At 36.8% G+C, this 24,559-nt stretch overlaps 1 protein-coding gene across 1 annotated transcript in view; it reads right to left on the bottom strand.

Moving 5' to 3' along the window:
* TMC1 (transmembrane channel like 1) overlaps positions 1 to 20,364 on the bottom strand; it is a 56,761-nt gene extending 36,397 nt beyond the window's left edge. The window contains exons 1-4 of the mRNA XM_063423538.1: positions 20,065 to 20,364; positions 10,964 to 11,026; positions 10,453 to 10,822; positions 4,729 to 4,869 (exon numbers count right to left, since the gene is read on the bottom strand). Of these exons, the coding sequence (XP_063279608.1) occupies positions 4,729 to 4,869; positions 10,453 to 10,822; positions 10,964 to 11,026; positions 20,065 to 20,098 (608 nt within the window). The 5' untranslated portion in view covers positions 20,099 to 20,364. The remainder of the gene's footprint in view (positions 1 to 4,728; positions 4,870 to 10,452; positions 10,823 to 10,963; positions 11,027 to 20,064) is intronic.
* Between the last annotated feature and the right edge of the window lie 4,195 nt (positions 20,365 to 24,559).

Here is a 24,559-nt window from a genome sequence, read left to right as displayed (position 1 = left end):
CCACCACCTCTCTGGTGCATCCTGTTCCAATGCATGACCACCCTAACAGTGGCAATTCTCTGACCCTGCACTTACTGAAAATGTTATTTATAGATACTTCTTACTGTCTCTAAAATTAAAGGCCAATCAGGTTCTAGCAGGGCTTGGGCCACTCTAATCTTCTCCCTGCATGAACTTGCAACATCCTGGTAGCCCTCCCAAGTTACCTGTCTGTCCTTCCAGAAAAAATAGATTCTCTTTTTTCATGAGATCAAACCCAACATCTCTGTTTAAACAGGCTGGCCTTTTTCCCTAATGACTTTTCTTCCTGCACATGGGGACAGCCTGCTCCTGAATATTTAACAATTTCCTTTTTAAAGCATATCCAGCCTTCCTGGACTACTTTGCCCTTCAGCACTGGCTCCCAAGTGGCTCTGTCAATCAATCAATCAATCAATCAATTGATTTACCCCCTCTTTAAATCTCAGTCTTGCAAGTAATAATTGATGGTCATTATCACCTGGTGGCTCTTCTGGCAACTTTGCTGACCTGAGTAGGTAGTGACCAGAAGAAATATCACAAGTTCTCATCTTTCATAGAAAAGGCAAAGCAATACACAAACCATGTCAATCAGTAGAGGGAAAATAACTAGAACAAGAAAACTCTTCTGAAGGAGAATATTTGTATTGGAAATGAGAAAAGGTCTGGACTCCAGGCACAGTCATATACTCAGTAGCACAGATCAGTGTGTCCCCAGGTCACAACCTAACAAGTCTATTGCTTTGGACCTAGGAGAGTGGGGACACTGTCGTAATATCTTTTCAGCCCTCTCCATGTATTCTTCCTCTCTTTTTTCATATCTTCAGACCTGTGAAGATCTGACCATGATGTCTCAAGGTGGGCTTAGAGTCTGGCAATATTGACACAGTTCAACTTCAAACTGCAGAGGGACACTTTATCAGAGCAGTGTCCTCATCAAGTCAGGGTTCTTCAGAGAATAATCACGGGCTATTTGAAATGCATCTTTTTAGACACAGGGATGTAAATTAGAAGTTAGCATTGATCTAAATTGCCACTGTAGTTCTGTTAAGCATGCCATTTCCACAATGAGCTCTCAGCCATGTTTTGACAGAAGGAATTTTCTACAGAGTAACTAGTTCTACATCTGTGTTCTAAAATTATTGTTCATTCATGCATTTTGCAAAGAATGAAAAAAATATTTACCATTTTACAAAGGAATCACTAGAGTTAAGTATAAATCATCTTTCCCACCCTATACAGTTTAAGGCATTCAAAAATGTTCCTTTGAAAATACTTTTTAAAATTTTCAATTATTTAAAATGTCTTGTTGTTTAAAAAATCACAAATTTTAGTGGAAATTAAATCTTGCCCCAAAAATTGTTTGTTCTGACTACACTTATTTTTTTAATAAAATATTTAAAACGAAAAGTCCTAATTGATGCAAATATTAACCATTCAAAATAATGTAAAGAAAAAAAAGGGGGGCTGTTGATCTTTTGTCATGTATAGGTCCTCTTTTGTCACATATAGGAGTATTACTGGGTAGCACCTTTAATAAAAGACACTAGTATAAAACAAACATGGAAGTGAGGGTTGGATTATATGATTATGTGACATTTATCAGCATTTATCATAATGCTGAGAAGAAACCTCCAGTGAAGTATCTCTCAATTGTGAAAGCTGGAAGACAAAGGATAGGGCAATTCAAGACCCTGAAATGCTAACACAAGGTTATTCAAAAGTCACATTGTTGATTTAAAAGTTTAAGGCTCTTACAGCCAGCATGTATCCATTTTCATATGTACAAGAACAATGTTTATAATGCCAATATGTCAGACTAGTGGTTCTGTTATAAATCTTAAAGGACTTACTAAAATATGGAACACAGATACTTTAAAATATGCTGATACTATTGTAACTGTAATCATAATAGAGTGCCCATTTATACAATTTTTTTTTTACTTTAAATAACATAAAAACTCCTGGTCTTGTCTTGCAACTCAGTTGAACTTAGGCTCCAAAGAAACAATTACAAAAACAGGGCTCTAGAAAACACTCGGTAACTGTATTTTGGTATGTGTGTCTTAGGACCTGAAAAGCCTTAAATGGTTTAGGCTGGAAAGAACCTTATAGATCACTTATTTCCAGACCCTCTGCCATGAGCAGGGACACCTCCTACTAGGTCAGGTTGAGTACAGCTCCATCCAGCTTGTCCTTGGACACTTCCCAGAATGGGGCATCCACAACTTCTCTGGGCAGCTCCATCCAGTGTCGCTCTATCTTCACCACAGGCTATATCTTCCCTATATATAGTCTCAATCTAAATTCTTAAAGTTTTTATTACTGTTTCACTTTAAGATTTTATTACTACTTGTCCAATTACCACATCCTCTTGTAAAAATCTGTTCATGTTTTCCCTAAGAGCCCCCTTTCAGTATGGAAAGGCTGCTGTAAGGTGTCTCCTGAGCCTTCTCCAGGCTAAACAATCCAACTCTCATAGCCTGTCTCTATAGGAAAGCTGTTCCAGTCTTCTGACCATTTCTGTGGCCCTCCTCTGGACCTGCTTGAGCATGTTCATGCCTTTCATGTACTGAGGACCCCAAATCTGGACACAGCACTCCAGCTGGGGTCTCACTAGAGTGGTTTAGAGAAGCAGAATCCCTTCCCTCATCCTGCTGGCTACACTGATTTTGATGAAGTCCAGGACACATTTCGTTTTCTGGGCTGCTAACTCACATTGTAGGCTTTTCTTTGACTTTCCATCCACCAGCACCCCCAAGTCTTCCAAGGGGCTGCTCTCCTTCTGTTCCTCCCCCACCCTATATTGATGATGTGAGTTGCCCCCAAAAAGTTGGAGCACTTGGTTAGTTAAGTTAAACCTAGTGAGATTCCCAGTTGCCCACTTCTTGAGCTTCTAGGTCCCTCTGGATGGTGTCCTGTCCTTCAGGTGTGTCAACTGCACCACTCATCTTGCTGTCATCTGCGAATTTTCTGAGGGTGCACACAATCCCTCTCTCTAAGTCATTGATGAAGACATTAAATTGCACTGGTCAGGGTGTGAATCCCTGAATGACACCATTTTTCAGTGATGTCCAAACAGACATTGACCCACTGACCACCAACTCCCTGGGTGCAACCATTCAGACAATTTTTTAACAACCATACAGTCCACCCACTTAATCCATATCTTTACAATTTGAAGAGAAGGATTTTCTGCGGTAGCATGTCAAAGACCTTACAGAAGTCCAGCTAAATGACATCCACAGCGCTTTTTTTGTCCACTAATGTAGTAACTTCATCACGGAAGGTTTCTTCAGGCAGTGTTTTCCTCTGGTGAAGATGTGCTTATTGTCTCAAAGCACCTCCCCATCTTCCAAGATCATTAGCATAGTTCCTAGGAGGATTTTTTGCTGTGCATTATTGTATTAATAGACTGGGTGCATCTGTTTCTTCCAATATCACTGCCCACAAGTGATACAGAGGAAAAAATAACCTCTGTGCCAGCTTTCCTTACCAGATATCCCAAGGCCCAGAAGTGTTTCTTGATCATCCTTTAGCTACATATTGCAGTATCATCACTGCCCGCATGAAAAAGTAATAATGGAAAATAGTCTAAGAGACATAGCAAGTCATGAAGTTTCCTTGGAATTGCTAGGAATTATCAGATAGAAGAATGGCTGTAAAAATAGAACTTTCTCCATAGGAAGACTACAAACAAATGTTGAGTTTATATACGTTGGGATCTTTCAGCTGTAGACTATCCAAAATTTAATCTGCTCATTTATAGTCCGCAAAATTTCTCTCACCTTCATGATGTTTCTCTAGGAAACTCTATGTTTCCTAGATACTGTTCCTTCTTACCTACTTTGATTTTTTCCATTACCTCTTTGTTAGTTTACCCTTTCCAAAATTACCTTACCTTCTAAAAGGACAAATGTATAGACTTTCCACACCATATTTTGTATCTGTGTTTTCTGTTCACATTAAAAACTCTCTGGAGGACAGACCATCCTTTCTCTGCTAGATATGTTTTGTTGGTGTCTTGTGTTGCCACACTGAATAAGTTTCCTAAAACAGGGGAGCATAGTAGTTTTGTCAGAAGAATAAAGTTCTCTCTATTTACCCAGTTACTGTGCTGGGTGGAAATTTAAATGAAAATGAATACCTAATTTTTAGCTTCCCAGTAAAAGCAACAAGTTTGCTAGGGCAAAATACAGTTTTCTATGTAGCATAAATAAAAATGCATGAAAGTACAAGTTCTACTTCAAAGAGTTTGCTTTTTCATAAGTTCATTTTTTTTCCCTAAAAGTCAGACTAGGGAGAAAAATCCTCTCACTCTAGCAATCTTGAGGTAATTCTGCAATTCCATAATTTTTCTGAGAGATATTACTGAGACATTTCTCTCACCAATGGGAGAATTTATCAGCATCAACCTAACTGAAGAAAAGGAAAAAATTTTGCACTGGGTTGTAATGGAAATTCCAAAACAAAAAATATGTTAGCTTTCCATGTTTGATTTGAGCTCTACTAGGACAAGAAAACACTGATCTGCAACACCATTTACCTCCGCTTATTGTGAGAATACCTGATGGGGAAAAGAGATTAGAGGTCTATCTACCTCTAGAATTTTTGAATTTAATTTGTGATTAGGTGCAGAACTAAAGCGAAAATTCAGAAGAGCAGTGCAAAGCAGGACAGCAGATATTCATTATGGAAATCAAACCATACTTCAGGACAGACAACTTCTTTTTCATCTTCCATGGCTTGTTTCGTAGCGTGGCAATGAGTTTCTTTTTTTCTTCTACCTCTTCTTTCAGCTTGGCCAACTCCTCCTCTGTAATTGGCTCCTCCTCAGATTCAGAATCAGAGCTTCAAACAAAAGCAGGAACAAAAACATCACCAAACTCAGATAGGAAAGAAATTTTCACAGAAAAATGTACTTTGTATTAATTTCTGTTAAATTTTAGACTAGATAAGTGCCTTCATTTTCACAGAAGGGAGAAAACACTTCATTTAGACTTGTCACTAATTTTAGTATGAAAGGCAAAGCCTCCACACAAAATGCAGAGCTGCAGGCAAACAAGCACTATACCTTCAAAATCACAGGGACAGTGACCAGCACTCGGGGTAAAATCTGACAGTCAGTTCTTGTTTCTGCTGCTGTAATCAGCCTCTGAAGAGCCCAACCCAAACTCACAATGCCCAGCTGAGGATGCTATAACTGCAGACATAAAAGCAAACTCCTTCACCTTAGTGTGTCACAGTAGAGAGAAGAGAGACCATAGCCTCAGCTAAGACAAATTTACACACCAAATCACAGCCCATGCACTTACCAAGGCATAATATTTCATAGATGGGAAAAATTCAAAGCCACATTGCAGCAAGACCACGAGACTGCAGCAAACACTCCAGAAAAGGAGGTATAATTGTAATGGCATCTCCAGGTATCTTGTGTCTGTAATCTGAACTTGTTATCCATACATCAGTTTGCAGTATCTTTGCAAATAATTGCTGAAAACAATACTCACTTTCCTAAAATCTGCATAGATATCCTTTTCTGTGAGCAATCTTGCATCTCATATAATGGCATGTAGCAATTCATTAGCAACAAGTGCTTTCTCCTTTTATGTCAGTGAACAGGAAAATGATAGAAAGGAAATCAATATACTCTGACTCTCTGCCATAAAAAGCTGACAGTGACAACTACCACTAAGTGACCTCTTGGTGATAGCAGTTTGATGCATTTCTATCTGTTCTTGTTGTGCATTCTTTAGCTTCCTTTGCTGATTTGCTTGCTTTTGTGTTTGCATTCTGAATGTTTGAAACTGCATTGCAGGGGGTTTGTGGTTTTTTAAAGGGTTTTCTTGGCTTCATTGGAGAAAAAATCATTCTGACTTTATCAAGCAAGTAGTTTTCAGACTCTTTTGCTCATACTTCACCTTGCTGAGAGTCTGATATCCCAAATCTTATGTGAGAGCTAAATGATTCATTACCTAACACATAGGTCCTATCTCCTGAATAATTTAAAAACTATAAAACTGTTCTTCTACCAAAACAGATAACACAAGTCTTTTTAGAGATCTAAAGTATATAAATGACACAAGAGTTTACCAGCAAGAATATTTATGGGATTCAAAACAAACAAATAAAATAAGAGCAAAATACTTTTTGAAAAACAGAAAAATGCAAATTTCTTACTGGTCATCTACCTATAGTCTTCATAAATTTTACTTACTTGTAGTAAAAGATTAGGGGATGAGCTGAAAACTTTCAGACACACAGAAATTAGCAAAGGAAAGAAAGAGGCTCCCATAGGTGTGGATCACCCTGCTACAAAAGGTTAAAATGCTATCTACTATCATTGAGCCATAGAATCATAGGATGGTTTGGGTTGGAAGGGACCTCAAAAATCATCTCTCTCCAACCCTCTCTGCCACATGCAAGTATGCCATTCTGTAGATCAGGCTGCTTAGGACCCCATGCAGCCTGGCCTTGAACACTTCCAGCTGTGGGACATCCACAGCTTCTCTGAACAACTTGATCCTGTGACACTCCATATGCTGAGTGAAGAATTTCTTCCTAACATCTAATCCAAACATACTCTCTTTCAGTTTAAAACCTTTGTCCCTTGTTCTGTCAATGTCTGACCATGTAAACAGTCTTTCTCTCTCCTTTTCATAAGCTGCCTTAAGGCACTAGAAGGCCACAGAAGTATGTTCCCCAAACCTCCTCTTCTCTAGGCTGAACAATTCCAATTCTTTCAGCCTGTAGGAGATGTGCTCCAACCCTCGGAGCATCATTGTGGCCCATACTGAATAGACTGTCACCTTAGAAAGTTGTACCCATCAGTCTTACCATTTTGGGCTTCACATCACAAAAAACTGTATCATAGAAAACTTAAAACTACATACAGAAAAACTGCTACTGAACACCACATCTATTTATTGTCATACCAGTATTGTGAAGAGCAAGTTGAGAACAGTATGAAAAATGAACTTGAAAGTATAAAAGATAACAAATTTTATTTGTGCATAAAATTTTGAGGGAGAATGCAAAGAGAGTCATGAGGAACAGAGGATTAAAAGAGTCTGATTTGAGAGAGCTCAGAATCTTAAGTTACAACCAGTTGCTTTGCATTTTACAAAGCAGAGTGATGTGCCTGATATTAAATATTTCTTTTGATTAAAGATTTTTGGGTTATTCAAACCTGGAATTGGCTGTTTTACAATGCTGAAGTGAGAGGGTGGGAAATATGAGGACTTTGTGCTAATGCAGTGAGCTTACCGAGAAAAGGAAGCCTAAGAGAACACATGAGGTCAAGTTGGGATAACATGGGCTTTGTGCCCTTTGCCAACTACTGCTTTGTTTGTCTTTACAAACATGTCTCATCTTCCATTCTTCACTTTCCTTTGTAACCAGAAAAACAATAAAAACTCTGAATTTCAGTGTTTCTTTAACATATCAGTATTTTCTAGTGTGTTTACATTATGCAGTCAGGTAGCTCAAGTGGTGAAACACCATGTTATTCAAGTCAGGAAATCAAAGTTCTGTCTTCTGCAACCAAAAGTCTTAGCCGTTCATAAACGGTTTTTATTCACACATTTGAGGGCCAGAAGGGTTCATTGTGACCTACAGGCTGACATAAAGCATCAAGTGTCAATAAATATGTTGACATCAAGCCCCCATCCTCCTTGGCTCCAACTCAATAGATATCTAAGTCAGTAGAGCTCTTTAATGAAGTGCTTCTTCAAGTTACACACATAATGATCTTCTTCATTCTATTCATCTCTAGTGTGGTTTTATGACTTCATCATACATCTCTACTTTGGTTTTAGCTTCATCTCCTCTTTATAGATGCAATCTACTTTCCTCATTATTTCTGTGTATAGCATTAAAAATGATGAAAACATTTCCTTTGAGCTAGGATGCTACAGTATAAGACTGGTATGACTTTGAGAATATAGCATGGCAATTAAATAAATTTGACTAAACTGGAAATCTTTTTTTCTATTTTTTTGTGTAAATTCTATTTATACAGATGATCCCCATATCATTGCCTGTCAGTCAATGCTATTCCGGTAGAAATAAAAGATAGTGTCTTAATCTTCCATGTACCTCCAGGCTTTCACAGAAATTTTAAGCTCAAACCTAATAAAAGTCCATTTATTTACTCACAGATAGAGCTATACAGTAGGAAGAATATTATCCCCTTCCTAATTTTTTTTCTCATGTGACTGCACAGTTTCCAAAATCAAACAGAGAAAGTGAAACAAGGCATTAAAGAACTAAACCGTTTTGTAACCCAGGAACATCTCAGACCACCACAGTGAGACTAAAGGATCAATTTGTCATTGATGTTTTGGTGTTGATGATTATGAGCAGTGTATCATAGGCCCTTCTCCCACCCTCAATAACAGGTAACAATCAGCCTCATCAACAACGATTAACATCTAAGAACAGAAAACTTAAAATTCACTCAGAAAGAACTCACTACCACAAATTAACCAAGAGTGGAATATTTAAGTTTTGAAAAAAACAAAACAACTAAACTAGAAAATCTCTGCAGAGTTCTTCTAGGATTCCCTTATGTCCTTTATGTAGAATAGGTAGTGCATGAAGAGATTTTCCTGATTTAAATGAAAAGTACAGAGGGGGAAGAGGGCAACTGCAGCAAATTCTACTGACTTGTACTGTGACCTCACCAAAATGGGCAATGTTACTAGAGTTTGGAAGAAGCCACAATGACAGCGGTAAATACAATATTATCTCTCTGTCAAATAGTTTCACTTTTCATTCAGGGAAAATTTTTTTGTGTCTTCTTTCTCAGCATCTGATTTTGCTCTTTTCATGATATTCATGCTGAAACACCTTGGCAACTAAAAAACTGCATCATTAAGGTCTATGTTTAAACAGTAGAGAACATCTGTTGTGATAAGTCCTCATGGACTTGCTGGACAGGCTATATTTCTATACTGCCAACCCTATTTTCCATTTTGAAACTTTGCAAACCCTTTATTTCAATCACAGCCAAACTGATCACCAGCCTGCTATCCTTCATTCTTAAATTATTTTGTTTTTTCTTTTGAAAATATTTTAAAATATTCTTATTATTCTGTAATATTTTCAGCAGCTCCTGTATGTCTAAAAATAAAATATTCTTGAGATATCTTTGAGATAGACCTCAATTTCTCCTCAAATGTTTTTGGGCTTAATATTTTAAGGACAAAATCTTGTTCCAGCTAGCCAAAATCTTGTTCTTGTTCAAGTTATTTAGCCCAAAATTATGTATTTTGATATTAAGAACTTTGGAAGACAATGAAAAACATTGCACCCTTGTTCACTTTTCTTTTTTCAGTGGCCTTTCAAAATTACACTGAGTAAATATTTACAATGAAGACAAAAATAAGCAAAGGAACATAAGTTTACACAGTCAGGACTGTTCCCCTGTGAGTACAGGAAACTGTACTGCACACAGGAGTATAATTGTCACCACAGCAAAGAGCCAGCAGAAAGAAATATTTTAGGCATTCTCTTTCTCATTGGGAAGGGAAATGAACATGTATAGACATGGGATCGCAGGAAAATTAATACAACAGCAGATCTCACTGTATCTCTTTTATTCCTTTTAGTCCTGTTGTGCTCTCCAGTGATGCCTCTGGGAACAAAAACAGCTGTAACCAGTGCTGAATGAGAAATAGGAGTTTCTCTCCCTTTCCACTGAGATAAGTGTGCCTAGCTCGCTTTGTTCCCTTATACATTGTTCCCATGGGTTGCTTCCTTTCAAAAGCACAAGATGGGACAAGGAGCAAGGGAATGCTAGGATGACAGAGAAATAGAAATGTTTCAGTGCTCCCTGTCACTGGAGTCTTCTAAAGATCCAAGGTTGCATTATATACTTTGGAAAGTTGAAAAGTGACATCTCAGAGGAAGTGAGTGGGAGGCAGATTGGAAAATCCCATTCCAGTTTTTGGTTCTAGGTTCTTGAAATTTTGGCAATTATCTTAAAAAGCTGGCTCAAAAGTGGCTGAGAAACAAGAAGATGATCTTCTGAGAAGGACTGAGATTTTAGTTCTATACTGGAAGTAAACCAGGTTTTTTTTTGAGGGTTATCAGCTTGAGGTTTGGGGCATTTTAGTTTTGCAGAAAGCAAAAAGAGGGGCAGATCTCACCTGTTATCACCTCCCTCTGCCACTTTCTATTCTCCTCTGTCATTTTCCCTTTCTCTAGGAAACAGCTTATAAACTTGGAATATGACTAGGTATGACTTTCTGGAAAGTTTTCATGTCACTCAGCTATCTTTCCTCATTGCAGAATAAAGAGTATCTGTCCAGTTTTAATTTGTCACAAATAAGGGAATCATATTGACTGTTGGTATTTCACAGCTATAAGTGAAAACAGGTTTTATGTAAGATAACTATGTTTTTTTACATAGGAAAAAACCCCCATAATTACCCTGATTCTGATTTCTTTTTGTCTTTTTTCTTCTTGTTGGCCTTCTCTTTTTTCCCTTTTTTATCAGGCTTTTTGTCCCCTTTCTTCTCATTTTTACTTTTCCCACTTTTACCCCCTTTCTCATCTTCCTCTTCTTCATCATCTTCCTTGGATTTCTGATTTGCCTGATTCTTCCTGGCTTTTTCAGGTTCCATATCAGAATCACTGGCCTCATTTCCAGCTGCTCGTCCTCGTCTATGGTTTCTGTGCCTGCGATGCCCAGCTCTCCTAGTCCCACATTCATCATCCTCATCCTCCTCATCACCATGCCTGTCTCTCCCTCTGGCATGTGCCCTTCTGGTTCTTGGTGTTGCTCTCTTCCTCCCTTTATCTGTGATTGATTAAAAAACATAAAAACACATGAGAGGAGGATACATGTTAGAAGGTACACGAGGAAGACCTTTCCTCCTCCTTCATTCTTACTAATAATCAGAAAATATCTCCTGGCCTCAAAGTAATCCACATTACTGACCTGTTCCTTTGGCAGTTTCTTCATTCTCCACTGCACTGCCTTTTTCATTGTCATCACTGCCATCTGTTAAGTGAAAAAAAAAAAAAAAAAAGCCACTGCATGTGAAGGGTTGATCAATCATTAGGAATTCAAGAGGTTTCAAGAAATTCTTGGCAATTACTGTTTTGTGCTTCTTTATGTTTTATGAATCCAGCCTTTTGGAACATGGCAAAAAGATTTCAAGAGGTAAGATGAAGGCAGAGAAAACAGTTACACTTTTCCTTCAGCACTCAAAACTTCAAAGGCACACTGGGAAGAATTCTTTCTTATGGAAGCAATATATAGGAAATGAAGATGCTAAAAATACCCTAAAATTTGGAGAACAAGGATGAAAATGTTTCTCAGACAATTTGAGATTTTCTTAAACATGAGAGATTGTCTGGGTTGAAAAATATAACCAAAAAATGTGTATTCTATATTCATCTGTTGAAAACCTTTGGGAGATATTGTTCTTTATCTCTTGGGGGGAAGAGGGTGGATGCCTTCTGATAATAGACCATCTGGGGCAGTGCTTCTTATCTCTTTCATCAACTTGGTCTCCCCCTCTGGGGGATATCTTCTGCTAATGGGCCATTGTGTGACATGACACATTACATCATCCCATTGTGAGAAGCACCACCCAGTGGGGAGGAGCCAACCATTCCCTACCCAGATAAAAATGGGGACACAGGAACCCCAGATCACTCCTCTTTTCCACGAGATTCTCAGGGGAAGACCAGACTCATCTCACCACCACTACAGGATCATCTTTACTCCACAGAACCACATCTGTCACTTCAGGAGGATTTATTTGGACTGCTTCCAACACCCTGGCCGACAGAGGGCCAGATCGTATCTCTGACTCTGTCAGGGTTTTCTAGGACTTTTGTTTGTTTGCTTGCTTGTTGGTTTGTTTTTATGGGGTTTTTTTTGTTGTTGTATTTGTTTTTTGGGGTTTTTTTGGTTGGGTTTTTTTGTTTGTTTGTTTGTTTGTTTTGTATTACTGCATTTACATTTTTAATATTCCTAGTAAAGAACTGTTACTCCTATTCCCATATTTTTGCCTGAAAGCTCCTAATTGCAAAATTGTAATAATTTGGAGGGAGGGAGTTTTACATTCTCCACTCCAAGGGATACTCCAGTTTTCCCTGAAAGATACCGGTCTTTCCAAACCAAGACAGAGATAAATAACTGTCTGAGATTAACAAATACTAAAAGAAACATTTCCTGATTTGACTGACTGGAGGGCATGAAGCTCCACACCTGCAGCACAGTTGAAGAGTAGAGTTCCAGAAGAAAGAGCAGACCTACTCTCAGTTCCAACAACCAAATCTCTAAGCACAGGGACAAAACTTGATCCAGCTCACCTGTATGCTCTACCACATAAGTTCTGTTCTACCACTCCATCACATGAGATGTTTTTAATATTGAAGACTTAAGAGGAATAATCTATTTATAGAAGACTGTAGTGTTTCTCCTTAGAAAGGTGTTTGATTTGGGGCAGATCTGTTGCTTAATTTTTCGTTCTCAATAAGTTCAACAAAAGACAATGTCTGTGCTACCCATCAATAAGCAGAAAAGTATCTATTTCATCTGTCTGGTACACTTTGAAACTGCAATTATGGATTTATAGATAATGAACTAAAAAATACTTTCATATGTATTATATCCATCATAATATCTAATTAATATCTAATTAGTGTGTTCTTTGAATACATTGGTATGAACATATTGCTTAACAGGTAAGTATTCTGAAACTGCTACTGGTATTCCCTAGAAAAGTTTCTTCTCAGGAAACAGTACCTGAGGAGCCAGGTTCTAATTGGCTCTTTTGAGGTATTTTTGAGCTTGTAGGTGTGGAAAAACTTTAGACACATCAACGGTATTTATAGAAATAGATAGTAGTAGAAAATTAATGGGAAGACTAACAGAGATTACCATGAAATAGCAGAAGTAGGTAGCAGTCTTTCCATTCCTATATAATCTGTATGTTGCCTGTCTAGTTTCCCCTCTGGAAAGATGAGAGGTGCTGATCTTTATAGCTATATTTTTCTGGCAAGAAACTGCAAGTATTTTCATTTTTCAATCATCTCTAACATTTCTGAAATTTTCTTTCTATTGATTATTCACACTTGTTTCCCAGATTCTTTTAAAATTTTTACTAAGCCACTAGCAAGTCACTGAAAATGTGTACACAAATTGATTTATTTAGGGACTGCTGTGGCTAAATATGAAGAGCAACTTCTTGGCTTTACCTAGTGTCAAAGAAAAGAAGCAAAATATGTCAGGCCGCAAACAAGAAGGAATCCAGGGTCTTGTTTCACTGTGTGCAGTAACGGGCAAACTGTGATTAACCAGAATTTAACTGGCGTATTAAAACTGAGTCTAACTTCCATACACAAAACATCTGATTGTAATTAAGACTTTCTACCACTTCCACAGCATCTGCACCACAGTTTTTAAGGTTGTGCAAAAAATATTGTCATTCGATATCATCATTGGAATGTGATAATAAGTGCTCCTTTGTTCTGCCTGGACGTGTGCCTTCTGCTGCTGGCAGTAACAGGATCTCTTTTGACAAAAACCATTGTGCTGCTATTGAAAGCTTGCAAAGTTGAAGACAGACACCTCTAAGGAGATACTTCATATGCAACAGTAGGGCACTATGTCTTATTGAAACAAATGCCTTGGCCAATCTCCTATGGCCAAACAGAAACTCCCAGAAACGCACTTTATTGGTTAGAGACTGGCCTCAGTGCAGCCTGATGAGCCCATACAACAAGAAAACAAATGGAAGTTTCTCGAAACATGCATCAGCAGTGAAGTCTACCAAGCTTGAGTTGATGTCGTATTGGCATAATAACAAGGGGTTGTGAGACACAGAGACTTAAACAAGGTAGAATATAGAGGCTGGAGTCTGTTTAATTCTAGTAGCATAAGGATAACAAATTCACTACTCTGAAAATTTGAGATAAAATTCTAAGTTAATTTACAGATTTCAGACTACTTGAAAGAAGCATTGAAAACAGTGCCATGAGTGAACATGAATATCTGAATATTAAGTTCTGTATGTTTATGGGTCTTTTTCATTTGAATTATCAGGCATGTGAGTGATAAAGAACAATTTTTTTAAAAAATAAAGAAAAGTCCCAAAATCAAACAGAAATAGATATTGCCATAAAACAAACCTAGAAAGCATGACCAATGACTACATGGGATTATCAGTTAGAAGCGGGTAATAAAGACATGCCCAGCAAGCACTAGTGCACCTTGAAAATTTATGTCTGCAAAGATTTAAAACTGTATTTCCAAACTGAACTTCATATGGAAAGAAAGTGTGTTAATACAATGTCTGTTAGAGGTGTTTCCTTCTCATTCTGGTGTATCTACAAAATAAGAGACCTCTTCCAAGTCCTTGGGTATGATATAGATCCATGTAGAGAGCGTTTTGCCAAAGCACAAGGTAGAACTAAAAGTTCTTGGTTGTGAAATTAGAAGAGAAAAAAATCACTGAGGAGAGGGACTGGAAATGCTTTACCACTCCTGAGAACTGTGCTGAACCACATTTATGCATGGGTTCATGTAAGCCACACAGCCACCCCACACCACACCCCACCCCACACCCACATTGCAGCTACCCCTGGCAACTTGTATTTCAGACAAGCTGCATTAATAACTTTTTGTGTCTGATTGGTTTGCATTTATTATTGAAAGACCAGTGTTGACAGTTGGCTGGGTAATAAGAGATAAATAAACATTACCATGTGCAACATTATTATTATTATTGTTCTTGTTATTATGCTATTACAGGTCATAGAACCCATTATACTTTTCAAAGAGGAAGTTATTAGGCTAGGCAACTCTCAATGCAGCAATTCAGGTGCTTGTGTAAAAGCCTGTCTCAATGAATTACCAGAGAAGCATTTCAACAATATTTAAACACAAATTAAACCTTATGATGGAACTATATCTAAATGCAGTAAATGTAAATGCTCTGCTGTAAACCACAACATAGACAAACAGATGAGTGCATTTCTCAGGCACTGTATTAGCATCTACAGAGATTCAAAATGGTTTTTTATGTTTTGTTTTGTTAAAGTTAAATTGAATTATTTGTTGCAGGAAAAAAAGTCCTCAGCATATGGGAAATTCATATACTACTCCCAGGAATTTTTAAACAGATCATGTGATCCCACTTATCAAAAGTTCAGTGAATCCTCCTGTAAAAACAACTGTCACAAAACACTGTCTAGAATTACTATTTTTTCCAGAAAAGGATTGATAGAACCCCTTATCTTCACAGTGTTAATATTCATAGGGCTAATAGCAGCCTTTGACTCAACTAACTTGAATTGGAGTGACCCAGAGCAAAAGCTCAAGGGCTACACCTCCCAGGATACATCATCTTGTCCTAATGACAATATATTTGTATCATTACATATATCTGAACATATAGAGTATAACTCCTTTTAGTCCAGGAAAACCAATCACTTGCTTATTTTTTTTCCCAAGTAGTTTAAGGGAAACTTTCTCGTCTTTCTAGATTAAGGGCAGAGATAGTGTAATCTAAGTAAGATATCCTCTTACTCAAAGGCTTATTTAGACTATAGCCATAAATAAGACTACAAGACTTAAAGAAGGTGTCCTGAATATGGGCTCAGACCAACTTGCAAGTCACAGACATAGGCAGAATATCAGATAGCTCAGGAAAGGGCTCCAAACATTGACATGTTGGCTGCTGAGGAAACTAAGGGCAGCAAAAAAAATGCATAACACCATAGTCTTTGTTCTATGAGGTGTCTGTTTAGCAATCATAAGAACTGTTTTACCCTTACCTTGTTTTTCCAAGTTGTTTGTACGCCTTCTATCAGAAGCTGTTGCCCAGATTTCATGCTTTGGATTTTTTAAAACTTATTCTATACTGACATAGTTTTATGGATCTCTCACTGTGGGATAATAGTTCTTGAAACTAACTCATAATAATTCTTGAAACTAACTCATAATAGTTCTTGAAACTAACTCATAGAACATGGCCCACTCTTGTAATGCCTGTGCTCCCACTACTACCATGTAAAGCTGACTGCTGCTAAGCAATTCTGTGTTTTGGTGCTACAAAAAATTCAGTGGAACGCAAAGTATATTAAAAAATGCTATCTGACTTTTTGTATATGTTATAAAATAAATTTATTAATTACGTTCTTATTTAATTGTCAGACCAATGAAATGAATCATCTGCCAACAAAGCCTTGTAAGCAATTACTGTGTTTTCCTCTGAACTGGACCATGCTGGAAACACCTTAGCCTAGATAAATCATAAAGTAAGTGTTCAGCAAAAGGAAATGTCAGAAATGCAAGATTGTATTAGACAATAAATGCCTGGCAAGCACTAGTCAAAAAAGAGAAGTGTTAGGTAATACTCAGTTCTATATATTTACATACATTTCCATATTATTCTTTCTAATCATGAATATATGACAGTATCTCATGACACTTCTGTAACAATAAATATCACTAGAAGTAACATCTGTGAAATATACCAGAAATAATATCTCAAAATATCACAGAAAGTCTGTTGGAAACATGAATTAGTGCAGACTCCAACATCCAAGATTTGAGACCTTAGCACTAGAGAGCTCATCCTCTTCGTCCCTCTCCAGACCTTGAGAAGAACACCTTGGCCCACCTTGGGCACAAAAGAAGAGAGCTTGAAACACAGAAACCTCAAATAAAAATTACATTTATAGAGCAATCATAACACTCAGTATTTCAGACCATGCTTTATTTTTCCTCTGTTTTTCCCAGTAAATATCACAAATTTTACTTCCAATGGGCAAACATAAAAATCACACAACTCAAAAAATTTATCCTGACTACCAATAGCTATGAATTTATAAAGTAAAATAACAATTACTATTCATTTACACACAAACTGGCTAATATATTGCTTCTTTTTCCCATCTAAATTGACAATATCATAAATACCCAAATAGGTAGAATATTTATGCCTCAATATCATAAGGACACCTAGGTCTTGGAAGACTTGTTAGTCTTAATGTACAGTTCTGTACCCTGCAGACATGTATGCCTGAATTGTTTCCAGAAATTGTCCCTGGGGAAATGAGTTTTCCCTCTCTGCAGTAAAGAAAATTTGCCCACACAATATTTGAAATGTTTGAAATCAATTTCAGAAAGCTACAGCTGGGGACCCAAGGAGCAAATTAAATCCATTCAATTCATATCCATAAATAGCTCATTTCTTCTCCATTGGTAAGAAAAAATTGCTGATTTTCTACTGAAAGGACAAAGGCTGAGCTCACACAGGTCATGTTAACACTGCAGCTAGCACAGGGTACATCATCTGATTGCACTTTCTGCTTTCCTTCTGGGCTGTACTTATGGCAAGGTTTGATAGATGTCTCTCAGTTTGAGGGCCAGGACTTCTTCTAGGCTAATCCTCCCTTCAGGGATAAACAAGTTGTTTATTGCATGATTTTAGTGCAAGGGTTCTAAAATCTGATATTATTGTTACAAAGCTTACACAAGGTAGAGGAGGAAGACAGTTCAATCAGAAGCCCCTCAGTATTTCACCCTGTTCAGGGAAACACGCATATGTTTCCAGGCCTCTGTAGCTTACTCCATCTCTGTGGACACACCTGTGTTCTCCTACCTGTGTGCTACAAAAATCTAACCTTGGAGTGCTTTGCCTCATCCAAAGCTGAGAGATGACAAGCCTGCAGGGCACATTGAGTACTGCAACAAAACAAGACACAACAGTTGCATTTGGTCTTCATCATGCAATGGAGTAGTGGTGGGCAATTTTCCATTTTCATTGCAGTCTTTATGCAAGAATTAGTATCTGATTATTAAAGATTTTAGTGCACCCTGAGAAGTCTGACTGCAGCAAACCATGCCAATCTGGCCTTTTCCAATTCTGAAATGGTATTTATTTAGCTCATTGTCATTCACTAATAATGCTGTTAAAATGGGAGGAATATGTGATAATACAGAGAAAAGAGTTTATATTCAAGTTAAAAATGGGCTCTTAGTGGATGTGAGGTCAATCGTATTTTTTATTTTTACATGAGAAGAAAACTCTTTTAAGGTTGATAACTGGAGCTGACCAGCTCACCACATGTTCTTTTTACTATATTTAGTGGGTAACAGGCACTTTCCAGCTGCTCCTTTTTAAAAATCCACTCTGAAATTTTTTTGTTTTATTTTCCTGTATGAGATGCCAGGAACAGGGAATTCACAATCATGAACTCAGCGAAATGAACGATATTTCTTCTACTATTTTAGACCTTGCAGCAGACATGCTGTGAAACCAAAAGAATCACCAAACCAATAATGGTTTCACCAAAAAGCAAAAATGCATTATTTGAAACTGTTGCAAGAATATTCCTCCAGACTGTCAACAGTGGTGATACAAAACCTCCTGTAAAGGAACTGCAACCAGATTGGTTCCTGAGCTCTCTGCCATATAAGTCCAGCCCCTGGACTTTTTAAGTTAGAAGTGGATTGAGAACTACATTATGGAAGTGTTTCATAATGACTTGTAATGGAGGTCTAGCTTTTCAAATGTTCTGAAATCGTAATGCAGTCCTAAGTTTACTTACATGGTCTCATCTCCAAATGCATACGTAACTGTCATTAAGATTGTTAGGTTTTACTGCAAATTATATATACAAGATAAATTTTCATGGAAAAAAGTGTAGTGGAAAAAGGAATGATCATGATTCAACAACAAAAATCTTTATCTTCTCCAGGTAAAGTGTCCAGTATTGGCTTGCCATGGGAAGGATATGCTCTATAATTTAAATAAATAATAAAGTCACTGAATCACAATAAAAGTCAATTCAATCAGGTATTTTCAAGTAAAACACAGATATTTATGGGTAACTAAGAACCTTGTAAGTCTTAGAATTTGTTCATTATGAATGCTTATAAAATTGATATGTTCTATGGTCATGCTCATAATGTTTCTTATGGAGTTTTTTTGGTGGGTTTTGTTTTGGGGGTTTTTTTGTGTGTTTTTTGTTTTGGTTTGGTTTTGTTTGTTTGTTTGTTTTAGGTTTTTGGGTTTTGTTGGTTTTTTGTTGGTTTTTTGTAGCCAATAAGTATTTTGCCCATGTTGCATTAAATTCTGTGATTCTCTTGTGTTAAAATGAATTCCAATAGCATATAATGCTTGAAAATCAAATTGGTCAGTAAAGGGTGTTGTAGAAAAGAAAAATTGAGGTGAGGAAAAATGTGAGGAATTCAGACAATAAAAGGAAAGAAAATATTTTTAATAAAAGGAAAGAAAAAACTTTTAAAATGAACTGCCTGTTATATTCTGCCAAAATGCTCAGCAGTCCCTTCTGATGTTTTCTATTGAAGTAGAACATATTTTATTACTACTGAGTGTTAAAATTATGGATTAAAAATCTAGGAAGCCCTGTTTAGTAGTACCAGCCCTGGTACTTAGCAAGACCTAAAGAATAATGTCCCTGGCAATTTTCTTCCATGCTGAAGACAAGAAACATCATGCTTGTTGCATACAATAGAGATCCTTGCTTTAGAAAGAGTAGCACTGCTCATGAGAACTGGAAGCACTTCCCATATTAGACTTGCCTTGCACATTGCCAGAATAGGCCATTAGGCATTATTATCCTACAAAAACATTTCTTAGCTCCAGTGTAGTATTAGTATAGAAATACTGTTCATCTTACTGTGAAGACTGTTTGACATTTCATAATAAATATTGAAAGTAGTGAGAAAAGGAGGCATTGTTTTTGTGCACTTTACAGAAGCCACAATATATCCCTGTTTTCTTAGTCTTTCCTACAAACTACGTGTAAGTGTTAAACAAGTAACAGGACTGTAGTCACAATCTTTTGATTTACTAATCAGTGGAAAACCACACTACCATGCTACAACTAGTCCAATTCCAAATAAAACACATTTTTGAACAAAAGATAATGAATTGTGGCTAACAAGATATTATATTAAAAAGAAGTAGAAGAAAACATAATTTTCACAATGTTGAGCTGCATGCAGAATATGAATATGTGCTTAAGTTGCATAATTATATTTGTAGTTACCATTTCCTTCTGTTGACTTGTCCTGTTTAGCCATCACGGTGTTTCACAGAGCTGCTGCAAGTGCTGAGTGTACAGGAGAGGGTCTGGAGGCCGGGTGGTTCAAGATGAAGCGCACCACAATATCATCCTGCTTGTCACTGAACAGAGGGCGCTGGTGAAGTTTCACTCACTGAAATATAAGAAGATACTAATTTCCTAAGTGATAAATCTTTCATGAATGTTTAGTTTACTATTTAAGTTTGGCATGCTAGAATTTAAAGAGTCAGAAGAGTTATTCACCTTTTTTATTATTGTTGCTGAAAAATCTCCTCTGCAACGTACTCACTTATGTATAACATTAATGTTTAAGTGCTTAAGTGCCTCACTGAGGAAGGAGGTTGCAGGGTGTCCACACGAGTATGCTCTCGTGCTGTATTCATATCACAGTTCTGCATAACGAAGGAAGTTACATAGATTATTCTTCTGTCACAAAAGTCAGCTTTTACCACAGGCATGCTTAAATTGCATAGCTTTAATAGAACAGCCTGACATTGATTTAAAAAATCTTAACAAAATTAGTCAGATTCTGATATATCTGTTTGTTTACATTTGCACCTTTTTGCAGTTCTGTTAAGACACTTGGTTCTACCTTTATATCCACAAACTACACCCTAAGTTTACCAGTTTTATCCAGATTTATCTAAATTAGCAGTGAAAGAAAGCCAAAATATTGTTTACAAGTCAAGTTTGGAAGTAAAAATCTGAAAGAATATGTTACAAATAAAACAACACAAAATAAAATCCTTGATAAAATTCTTGCATTAAGTATTTGTATTTAACTAGATAACTCCATCATAACTCCTCATCTGAAATTCTTTCAGTGTGACCCAGCTGGAAAAGAGTGTAAGCATCTGCAGAACAACCTACCTTCTCAGATGCTCCTGACTGATATCTGGATCTTCTTACACACAGGACTGTGAAAGATTTTTTCTTTTTTTCTTTTTTTCTTTTTTTCTTTTTTTCTTTTTTTTTTTCTTAGGAGCTGTAATTCAGATGTCTGAAGGAAGTTTATCTGGAAATTAATCCAGTGAGGCTGACTACCTTACCTTTTCATTTCCAAGCTTTAGCCTGGAGCTGGAGGTTGTTTTGTTTTGTTTTGAAACATATTGCTATTTTTCTTAGACCATTAACATCATATATTTGAAATATTCCCCAAGAGATTGTTTGCCTTTACAATTGTAAGAGTCCCTGTGCTATAAAACAAGTTTTCTGAACTAGTAATATTTCCTTCTCCTGCATTTTTATATTAGTCTTTACATAATATCCTAGATCCTGTGTTTTTATATACTTTAGAAAGACTTCTAATATAAAACAGGAAATTCAGGAGAACATTCAAACCATCTCTGAATATCCCTAGTTAGACTGTTTCAAGTATTCAGAAAGCAATAATCATGTTCTAAAAAAGTCAGTTGGTAGACTTCTGTACTTCTTTAATAACAGAAACAACATCTTGGGAAGAAAGATGAACATGGATTTGCAAGTACTTGCAAAAAGAAGCAGTCAAAAAATTCTAACAAGATATTTTGTAGTTGCAGTCAAAATGGGACCATAGCACTGGTGCTACAAACCCTCACTTACATCTGTTAAACACATTGGAAAATATTTTGCTGGATATTTGAAAAGGAAAGGGACAAATATTGAATACCAACTTATCAATCTCATCCTAAAATCTGCAAAACATAAAGATCAGAGAAGCAAAGGCAATATTAAAAAAAAAATATGACTAAAAGAGTTATACATGAAGTTGGAATGTTGTCTGTGGGTGACTATTTGCTATGATATACGTGAATTGCACATTCTGTTTTATTTATTTCTCAAGGTCTTCTGACTCAGCAATTAGATTTCATTAAGTCCTTTTATCACAGTACAATTCTGTAGTGTTTCCAGTCTGGTTTGTAGTTTATATTTGTGGCTGTAGAGTTAGATGTTTCTTTAAGTTCTACTACTTGCTGTCCTCATCAATATGTCACTGTGGGGCTGTGGTGCAGACTGAATCACTAATCAAAGCAAATAATCAGTTCCTTAAGTCAGCTTAGTGCAATGATCCTGTCCACACCACAGTCCACAAACTATTGTATTAGCACAAGAAGTAGTCAAATTCTGACATGATGTGGGAAAGGGCAGCCAGGGTCAGGAGACAGGAGACAGAAAGAGGCTGCAAACCTTTGGAGACTTGTCACTGGAGCTAACATAGCAAGGAGATACATGCTAAATTTCTCTTTACCCTGGAGTTCTAATACCAGTCAGAGATTGACAACAAACAGTTCTCATTTACACTAGGTTCTCTTTACAGCACACAAGGCTTGAAAGACAAAAAACCCAAAACCCCTCAAAAACAAACCAGACCAACAAACTGAAATACAAACAAACAAAACCCCCAAACCACTATAATAATAATAATAATAATAATAATAATAATAATAATAATAATAATAATAATAATAATAATAATAATAATAATAATAATAATATCAGAAAAATATACAATGCTATTAATACATTAAAAAATATTAAAATAGTCCTAGTGCAGGCAGGTTTAGAGAACTGGCTTTAGTCCTGACTGAGTTGGTTGAACACTGCGAAAGTTTCCATTGTTGGCAAACATGTCACATTTTATTCGCTTTGTTCAAATCTGCATCTCTTTGTCAGAAACACTTACTAAACATTTCAAGAGCTGGAGCATGCCTGGTAGGCGAAAGCTGAGGGGTGGCAATACACAATATACATCTCTACCTCAGCTGAAAATCCATAATGAAGAAGTGGAAAGTACTGGTCTGCATACCCTTTTGCACACTGCTGAAGTGATAATCATCTGCCAAACAGATAAATCCAGCCTGGGAAAAGAGCAGTGACACAAAAGAATGATGACTTAACTATGTTTTGTATAAATATTAATGCCTCAGTAAATTTGCAAGCATCAATTTTGCCTGTAAACAATTTTTAAGTTACAGTGCCACAACCTATGCACAAAGAACCACTCTAATTTTCTTCTTTGCACTTCTACACAGCAGCTTAAAACCCTTTCTACAACCATGAAATGCTCTAAATGTTGATTTTTAAATGTTTCAAAGTGAATTTTCCTCCGTTTCTAAACTTAATGCAAAACATCAGGCAATAAATTATTTTCTGACAGACTTTGCTAAAGGTTACTCTTTTCAGGATGGGATTTTAAAATGCCTTTTTGTTTAGAGGCATGAAAAATGTATATTCTGCCTGTCAAAGGACATAATAAAATCAGGGAGTTCTGGAAGTAGATACAAAAACAGTCTGACGGCATGGCACTAGCAGAAACACGTTTTTCATATCAATGTACCACTTAATGTCAATCTTTCCCTAACTCTGCATTCAAATGACTCAGATAAATCTGAACAGCATTAACTTGTAAGCCTGTGCCTACCACCCTCATTATCCCACATTTTTTCACAGCTGAATGAATGATTTTGCCCATCTCATCTGGGAGCAGCAGGAGGCTGCAGCAGGACGTGGCTGATGTGGGATGGGGGTCAAAGCTTCCCCCAGGGGCAGCAGCCTGCAGCAGTGCCAGCAGAGCAGGGAGGTGACACAGGCACTGGAGGGACCCTGGTAAGGGTGAAAGTCAGATGACAAATCAGATTGATTAATTTCATGCCAGAAACTTCCAAAAGCTGACTTGTAGTCTTTTCGAATATTAGTTCCCAAGTCAATGAGTTCAGCAGTTGAACATTGGTTAGGAAATGCCATAAACAGAAACACAAGTAACATTCTTCTAATGTCTCACTGGTATTGACTGAGAAAAGTTACAGCTTAAATCTACTTGGAGAGAGACCTTTATTTGTGCAGAGATCTCTGAGCCCCTTGTGGAAAGGAATTCTAACAACCAAGTCAAAAAAACTACAGAGAATGCCAACACACTTTTACAATTACTGTTTCAAAAGCCATTTGTAATTTCTCTGATATTTCTGAATTACTATATTTCACATTTTTCTAAAAAAAATTGAATTGAAGCTAAAAGTACAACAGGATGTAATTTTCATTAGATTCTCATGGTAGACAAAAGAACTGAGTTGAAAGAAAAAATATCCAAAGCCTCACAAAGAAACCATTAAAAAATTCTAATTAAATGATGTGAATAAAGATATTTGGGTGATATGATTTAGAGGAATTTCTCCAAATTCATCTTGGTTAATGACTCTTCCCTGCTCTATTACTAATTGGAATGTCTTATTATAACCTCAAAGCTCACTTTAAAATCCTAAATATTTACTAAAACTCTCTGTTGGCTTTTGTTGTTGTTGTTGTTGTTGTTGTTGTTGTTTTAATTAGAAAAGGAGATATTTAGCAGAGTTTCTACATATCCATATGCTCTGTGCTTTGCACCACTTCTGAAAATTTTTAGCTGGAAATGTTTAGGAATTTCATGTGAAGATATGCATATACATATACGTGCATTTCCTCGAATGATAATACTACTTAGAAT

The sequence above is a fragment of the Prinia subflava genome, chromosome Z (assembly GCF_021018805.1).
Source record: "Prinia subflava isolate CZ2003 ecotype Zambia chromosome Z, Cam_Psub_1.2, whole genome shotgun sequence".
NCBI classification, from domain to species: Eukaryota; Metazoa; Chordata; class Aves; order Passeriformes; family Cisticolidae; genus Prinia; species Prinia subflava.
This window is presented reverse-complemented; position numbering and strand designations above follow the sequence as displayed.